At 37.6% G+C, this 8,821-nt stretch overlaps 1 protein-coding gene across 1 annotated transcript; it reads right to left on the bottom strand.

Annotated features, from left to right (window-relative positions):
* Positions 1 to 728: 728 nt before the first annotated feature.
* Positions 729 to 1,652, bottom strand: LOC140511832 (olfactory receptor 5AC1-like). The gene has a single exon (XM_072621046.1). The coding sequence runs from the start codon at positions 1,650 to 1,652 to the stop codon at positions 729 to 731; it is 924 nt and encodes a 307-aa protein (XP_072477147.1).
* Between the last annotated feature and the right edge of the window lie 7,169 nt (positions 1,653 to 8,821).

Genomic DNA, 8,821 nt, shown 5'->3' with positions numbered 1-8,821 from the left:
TATATAATTTTGGTTCAAAGGAATTGATTTGGAAATATGCTTCTGTCAGTAAAGAGGTGGTGGACTACAGGTGAACATGGTTTCATATGTTGTCAGATATACTTTCCATATTTGTTTTGATAAATATTTTTGCTTTGCTATAACTGAAGGTTCTGTAACAGGAGTGACTTATTGGGAAGGTAACAGAGGCATATGAAATAAAAATGTGTCAGTGAAACATTGGTTGAGTATAAACATATAAAATAGTAGAATTCTTGACTTGAAAGTGATTAAGAAAATTAAAGTGTTTCATTATAGCCTTTATGGTACCCACTTTTTAATGATTTTTATAGTAGCCTTTAGACAGTTCCCATCTTTTAATCATAGTCAAACTAGTTTCATAAATATCCTGCTGTGGGATAGGGTTCTGGTCTTTTTACTTAACTAGGGGCCGGTAATGATTGACTGGCATATCAGAACACACATTATGCAAATCTTTATAAAGCCTCTCCTCTTCAAACTTGGCTAATCACATGTACTGTTTATAATAGATACATTGTTTTGATTTTCACGAATCCTAGTGATGGAGCAATACTTATACACCATGCAGAAATAACTTCATACAATACTTATTCATTCCTTTGAACATTTAGATCTGTTGCTAGCTGGTACAACCAATTGTCCTCCACAAAATTTCGAGATTTCATTAAGTTAAAGAGGAACAATTTCTAGTTTCACTTGAGGAATCTTTATATTTTTATTATTTTTCTCAGTGCACCAAGAACCTCTTTGTTTCTCAGACTGTAGATAAATGGATTTAATAGGGGAATTATAACTGTGTAAAACAAGGAGTATATTATGTCCTGATTGTTGGCAACACCAGACCCAGGAAACACATACATAATTAAAAGTGTGCCATAGAATAAAGAGACAGAGAACAGATGTGCACTACAGGTGGAAAAGGCTTTTCTCCTGCCCTGGGAAGAATTAATTCTCAGGATGGCAAGGAGGACAAATGTATATGAGACTAAGACTGTCATGAGAGTGAAGGATTGTATAAAGACAGAGAAAATAAAAATCACTAGTGAATTAAGAGATGGTTCAGTACAGGAAATTCTAAACAATGGTAAAATTTCACAATAGAAATGATGGATTATATTTGTTCTACAGAAGGTTAATCTACATAATAAACCCACATGAATCATGAGATGAAGAAAGCCAAGTGTATAGGAAGTAATCACCAGCTGCTTGCACAGTCTGTTGGACATCCTCACTGGATAAACGAGAGGGTTGCATATGGCTGCATATCGGTCATATGCCATGGCTGCCAAAAGGAAACATTCTGCAGTTGCACTGACACCAAAAAAGTAAAATTGGGCCATGCATTCCAAAAGGGATATAATTTTCTTCTTAACTAAGAAATTCACCAGCATCTTAGGGGTCACTGAAGAGGAAGCCCAAGCATCTGCAAAAGCTAAACTACTGAGAAAGAAGTACATGGGCTTGTGAAGATGAGAGTCAATCCAAACAAGCACAACCAGCCCAACATTCCCCATCAAGGTTGTGAGGTAGATAACTAAAAAGAGCCAGAAGAGAGGGATTTGAAGCTCAGGGAGATCTGTAAGTCCAATAAGTACAAACTCTGTGACCAGAGTTACATTTTCTTCCATCATGATTTCATTTTGAATGGTCACTGAAAGGAAAGATTAGATAAAGAAGACATTCACCACAGTATCCTTTGAAATAATTATTTTTTGCATTGGATATCCTCCCATAAATGTTTTCCAGTTTAACTTTTTTTTAATAGTGCATTTTAAAGTAGTTATTCCTTACTTTTCCTGAGATCAGAATAAAATAAAATGAGCTTAACAGTTTGAAAGAGGATATTAAAGAATTCTAGTAATAGAATAGTATAAAGACAAATGGGACCTAACAGTTAATTCTCTACTGATCCTTGATTCTGTAAGCACTGTATATAACAGTCATTGATGTTTGTAGTTGGAGAAATTCATAGAGTACAAAGCCTGGAGTCAAGAATATCTGAATTCAAATCCAGTTTCAGATGCTTACTTCCTGTAAGACTCTGGACAGTCATATAACCCCTATTTACTTCATTTTCTTATATGTAAAATGAGGACACACTGGAGAAGGAAATGGCAAACTACTTCATACCACAAAACCTCATGAAAAAAGTGCATGGAGTCATAGAAATTTCAGACATAATTAAATGACTGAAGTACAACAAGTAACATTTGTAAAGCAATTCATAAACACTAGTTTAGTTGAGTCTTGCAATAACCCCTGAAGAAAGTGTTACAGACATTATTATCCCCCTTTTATAGAACAGAAAACAGTGTGGGAGTGATTCTGTCAGTAGTGCAATTTGATCCCATATCTTCCTGATGCCTTGTCAAGTACTATATCTTCTGTGTCTGGGTGTGACAATGCACACCTGTAATATCTGCTACTAGGAGAAGGTAAAGATAGTGGAGCTCAGTTGTTCCAAACTTAGAAAAGGCTAAAGCCAATCAGGTGTCCACACTAAGTCCAGGTACAAGGAAAGAAGGAAGCAACCATTTATTAAGCACCTACTGTGTGTCAGGCACTGTGCTATGTGCTTTTGAAATATTTATTTGATCTACACAACAATCCTACAAGGATAGTGTTAGTTTTAATGCCCATTATAAAGCTGAAGAAAAGGGATCATATACAAGTTGTGACTTGCTCAGGATCACACAGCCAGTAAGAGTCTGAGATTAGATCTGAGCTCAGATCTTCCTGTCTCAAGGCTCAGTGCTCTATACCACCTAATAAAAAGAAGAACACCCACATAAACAATATTATTCCTGTTTTACTGATGAGAAAGCAGAGCCCAAGAGAGGTGAAACAAATTGGTAAAAGTCCCAAAGAAAGTGAACGCTAGGCACTGTGGCTGTTGGGTAATAGTCACTTAACACATCACAAAAACTCCACTATGGCTCTGTCTACATAACGCATATATTTGGGGTTGAAAACTAAAAAGTTCAGCCAATAGTCTGGATGCTATTTGCTTGCAGATTTTGGAATCATGTAAAAAACCTCACACAATAAAGTCTTTCCACTTTCTACTCAGATGTTTGATTACTATCTAGAAATGGCTAAATGTTGCTAGGAGTGAAAGGATTTGTGTTGTTTTAGAATCATCTTTGAGGAGAATAATGAAACACATAGAATGCTGTGCTCATACCTGAGTTATGTAAAGTATTTTGTAGACCAGTAAAGGGAACAAGTTCTCGCTCTGAAGCCCTGTGTTCAAGTTCCCACTCAGACACTTACCATCAGACTGAAAATAGTATAGTATAGTCACAACCTCACTGACCCTCAATTTCATCATCTTTAAAATGACAAGGTTAGACCAAATGGCATGTGAGATTATGAGCAATTCTTTTTTGGAAATACTGTAGGGGTATAAATGGAAAAGCTAATAAGCATTCATTCCTATTATGCTAATTCTCTTAGGTGATTCCAGTCTGAAGGGAATTGTTTTTATTTCCATTCGCTTCCAAATTTATTCATGAAAACAACAGTGAAATTCCCTGGGTTCCAATAAAGCACTCCCTACAGACTGGATTCAAAGTTGTTGTACTGAGTACTTTGAGTTAATCATTAAATCATGCTAAATCCCTTCAATTACATCTATTAAAACAGCTCTTGATGTTATCAAGAGTCATTGAAGATGTGTAAAATTCTCAATATAGATTTTCAGTTCAAGGCTTCTTTTCTTTGTTGTTGTTGATTTGTAAAAATTTGGTTTGAGCTGATTAGTTTTATTGTATGTGTGGAAATGTAGTCACCATTTTGTATTCTATCAAGAGCCATCATCTTGGACCCATTTGAGTGGACCCATGTCCACTCAAATTATGTGCTGAGCCATAAATGTGAGGTTGAAACAATCCATCTTTTCTCTGAATTTTGGCTTCAAGCACATATATTGATTACAAGATGTGACAGAATCAACTCCATCCAACATACATTTACTGAGAGTGTAACTATACTAAATCTCCTCTCCTGTTCTCATCTCCATTAACCTCCCCTCTCCTCCTGTTTTCCTTCTTTCCCCTTCCTTCCCCTCTCCTCTGCTCTCCTCTCCTCTCCTCTCCTTTCTTCCCCTCCTTTTCCTCTCCTGTCTTCTTCTGTCTTTTTTCCTCTCCTCTCCTTTCCTCTCAATCCTGGGTGCCCTTTCCAGGGGAAGGTACACTTCCATGGCCAAAAGATGTTTGTTTTTCCTTTGGTTTTACTGGCTAGATTTCTTGCTTGAAGAGCAAGTCTTAAATCAGATTCATTCTGGAGCTCATAGATTGGACAACACATCCCTGCCCACCTAGCACAGAGCGAATGTAAATAATAGATAGTAATTTTTTCTCTTTTATCCAGGAACCCTGAGGGTCTTCTTCTCCCAGTTTGATATTTTAAGGGGGCCATCCTTTGAGTACTTATAGAGGCCTATTCAATGAATGGGTGTATCTCAGTCCAAGTAAGAATGTGATAAGTCCTTCATCTAAAATGACAAGTCTCACGTTGCATCCTGGGCCATGTCCAGTCATCCTGATGAATACTTGTCCACTGGACTCAGATGGCCCTGGAAAAGAAAGTGAGGCTGGTGACCTTGCACAGCCTTCCTCTCTCAAATCAAAGTCAACTGCAGGGAATATCATCATCTTGATATCATGATTCATTTTGAGAAAGAATGGCAAACACAACAACAACAGCCTACTGAGAATGTACCTATGTTAAATGAATTTTGTTTAAAAACACAAAAAAGAGTACCTGATAATATCCCATACCTTAAGGGACTTACAATTGACTGGAGAAAACAATATTTCTACACATGGAACAATGCAATCAAATATTTAAAACCCTGACTTTTCTTCTAAGCTGCAGATATCAATGTTCAACAAGACACTTTCACCTCCATTTTCTACCAATAAGCATAGTAATAATAGTCAGAAGCATTTACATAGGACATACTGTGTGTCTACTGTGTTAAGGACATTACAAATAATATCTCATTTAATCCCTACAAAAAAATCTGGCATGTAGGTGCTATTATTACCTTCATTTTATATGCAAGGATACTGAGGCAAACAGAAGTTAAATGACTTGTCCAAATTCAGAAAGCTATTCACTGTCTGGGGCTGGATTTGAACTTAGCTAGTCCTGACTTCTGGCCTTTAAGTGATTCAGGTCTGAAGGAAATCAAAACTATTTCATGAAAAGACTTGCATAAAAACAGAACCAAGAAAACTTTGTGCATAGTAATAGCAGTGTTGTGCAATGAGCCACTAACACTGACTTAGTACTTCTCAGCAATACAATGATCCAAGACAAGTCTGAAAGACTGGTGTTGGAATGTGTTAACCCTATCCAGAGAATGAACTATGGAGTTTAATTGGAGATCAAAGTACACTATTTTCACATTTTTGTTTATTTTTTGATTTTCACAGCTTTCCCCTTTTTTTTCTGTTTCTTTTTTCATAATAGAGGTTGGTGTACCCATTGCCAGAGCTAGTTCAGTGTTTGGGAGGCTCCAAAGAAAAGTTTGGAAGAGGAGAGGTATTACACTGACTACCAAACTGAAGGTCTACAGAGTCTTTCTGCTGACTTCATTGTTATATACTTGTGAAACATGGACAGTCTACCAATGCCATGCCAGGAAACTGAATTGTTTCCATTTGAACTGTCTTAGAAAGATAGTGAGGATCACCTGGCAGGATAAGGTATCAGAAACTGAAGTGCTTGTTTGAGCTGAACTGCCTAGTATTCAAACTGTGCTTCAGAGAGCGCAACTCTGATGGACTGGCGATGTTGTTAGAATGCAAAATATGTGCTTGCCAAAAAGACTATTTCATGGAGAACTTGCATGAGGCAGGTGATCACATGGCAGCCAGAAGACATGATACAAGGTCACTCTCAAGGTCTCTCTCAAGAACTTTGGATTTGACTGTGCAACATGGGAGACTCTTGCACAGAACCACTCAGCATGGCATGCCCACATCAGAAAAGGTGCTGTGCTCTTTGAGCAAAGCAAAGAATTGGAACAACACGAAGTAAATGCAGGAAGAACAAATTTAAGACAGCCACCCCAAGTTTTCACACGAATTATCTGTGACCAACCTGTAGCAGAGCATTCTGAGCTTGTATTGGTCTGATCAGCCACAGTCAGATACAGTGAAATTTCACTTTATCATGGTGATGTCGTTTTGGTCCCCTTCGAGGATGAAGGACAACAACCAATGAGGAAATAATATGATTGCACAATTGCACATGTGTAACCTAACAAGAGAAGAACAATTTGGATTTCAAAATATTATAAAAATACATGATGAAAACTATCTTTATGTGGAGCCAAGATGGTGAAGTGAGAGCTACTACTCATTTAAACTCTAAGACAAACTCCTTCAGATACCTCTAAAAAGAGAATCTGAACAAATTTCAGAATGGCAGAATCTAATAGGAGACAGATTGTGGCAGATTTCCAACCCAAGAGAGACTGGAAGGTCAACAAGAAGGATCTGTTGCATGGGACTGGAGGAGTGCACAGTGCAAAGTGTATAAGCTGTACCAGCAAAGCTGAGCAAGAAGCCCAGGGTGATCTGAAGCAGCAGTCACACTCTAGAATCTCGGAAAATATCAGCCCAGGATGAGAGCTCAGTGGAACTGAGCCAGAGAGAACCACAGAACCCCTGGTAATTGCAGCAGCTTCTCCTGAGACTATCAGCCCACAGATTTAATGTCTGTAAGTCACCTACTTGAACTTCAGGGAGTCAAGATGGGAGAGTGATAGGCAAATGTTTCCCCCTGTTGACCTTGAAAACCTATAGAATATTTCCCCAGGAAAAATCTTGGAGCAGTCGATCAGTAGAAGGGATAAACAGTCTCTTAGTCCATGAGGCTAGAAAAATTGCAATGGGGGGGGGTCCCTCTTGCTGTGATTGAAAGAGATCAATGAAGGACAGAAGCTGTCTCAGACAGCCCCACCTCAGTGAACCAGGGGGAGATCCTGATCCCCAGAGGGATGAAGCCTACTGTCATCAGCACCAGGACCCCAGAATTGCCTCAGCACAGGCAGGGAAATAGGGGAGACACTAATACAAACACTAGTACACCAACCACCAAGCCTGCCTGTGCTCAGGAGAGGAGACCTCCTGTGGTCAGAACACCCCTTCCCCACACTTAACACAACTAACTCCAGGGTAACTCTGGGGAAATTCAGAAAGACTTCACCAGGCCTCTGCTTTGGCACATCAGCCAGCTCAGCACTGGGTAAAAGTATGAAAGCCAAAGTAGAAATGAAGGGGACCAGATCAGCAATCATAGTGTGGAACAACAACCATCCAAATTCTTTGATACTGGCTACAGAATTAAAACATAACTCAATAAAACAGATTAGGCAAGCAAGATATAAAAGCAACTGAACATGGTAGCTCAGTGTTTGATAAATCTACTAACAAACTATTTGGGAAAGACTCTATTTGTTACAGAAAATACTAATAAAACTAGAAAAGCAGTTTGGTAGAAAATGAGTTCAGATTATCTTTTGCCATAATAAACTCCAAATTGATAGATCCCATAATTTTTAGTAGAGAATGAAGAGTGCATTTTGGTTCTCCTGTTGTGAGGAAAATTCACAACCAAAAAAAGATGTGAGATAACAAAAGGCAAAATAGACTCATTTGATAATTACTCATACTTACTGAGCTCTGTGGCAGAGTAGAAAGCTCCCTCCTGTAATGTATGTTGTCACTATCTTTGACCATTATACCTTATAGAGTTTCCTGGACCATTGAGAAGTGAAATAGTTCACCTACGGACACTCATGTTAAATAAGTTGTACACAGAAAGGCAGATGGACAGATAGATAGATAGACAGATAGATAGACAGACAGACAGAGAGACAGACAGACAGACAGATAGACAGATAGACAGATAGACAGATAGATAGATAGATAGATAGATAGATAGATAGATAGATAGATAGATAGATAGATAGATAGATAGACAGATAGATAGATAGATAGATGTAAAGCGGGACTTGAACACAGTCTTTCTGGCTCTCAAAATGGATCGCTATCCACTATGTTACGTTGCCCCTCATAATTACTTATATAAACTGTAAAAGTATTCACAAGTAAAAAATCAATGCAGACAGAACAAAAAGAGAAAGTGAAGAACAGGGGGAAAACCTTTGCATCAAATATCTCTAGTAAAGGTTTGATGTTGAGATATATAATAAACTGGCACAAATTTTTTTAAGATATAGAGTCATCCAGCAGTATATGTATATATATAGATATAGATATATAGATATAGATATATATATAGATATATAGTGTGTGTGTGTGTGTGTGTGTGTAAAGGACAAGAGCAAAGTTTTCAAAAGAAGATATTCAAATATCATTGTCCATATTAAAAAGTGCTCCAAATCACTAGCACTAAGAACAAATTAACTCTTGAGATTTAACTTCCCTCTCATTAACTTGGAAAAGATGATAACAAACAAAATATCTAACTGGAGAAATATTTTGTTGAAGTTTGGATTCAGTCAAAGGCTGCACTTGAGGATCTGGTGGGGCACATGTGACCTTGAGATTCCACATACCTGGATTAGATTAAATAAAATTAGATTGAGAGATTTGTAAACTTTAAAAGAAGATATTGAGGAATTCCATTAATAAGTAGCATAAAGACATGACACATAGGAGGTAAATCTCTACTACTCCTCGATTTTGTAAACACTGTATATTATATAATTGATGTTTGTAGGTTGTACAATTTATAGAGCACCAAGCCTGGAATAAGGAAT

The sequence above is a fragment of the Notamacropus eugenii genome, chromosome 6 (genome assembly GCF_028372415.1).
Source record: "Notamacropus eugenii isolate mMacEug1 chromosome 6, mMacEug1.pri_v2, whole genome shotgun sequence".
NCBI classification, from domain to species: domain Eukaryota; kingdom Metazoa; phylum Chordata; class Mammalia; order Diprotodontia; family Macropodidae; genus Notamacropus; species Notamacropus eugenii.
This window is presented reverse-complemented; position numbering and strand designations above follow the sequence as displayed.

What these genes read in the sequence shown, in the direction of transcription:
- LOC140511832 (XM_072621046.1), bottom strand. Translation starts at nt 1,652, where the DNA reads ATGATGGAAGAAAATGTAACTCTGGTCACAGAGTTTGTACTTATTGGA.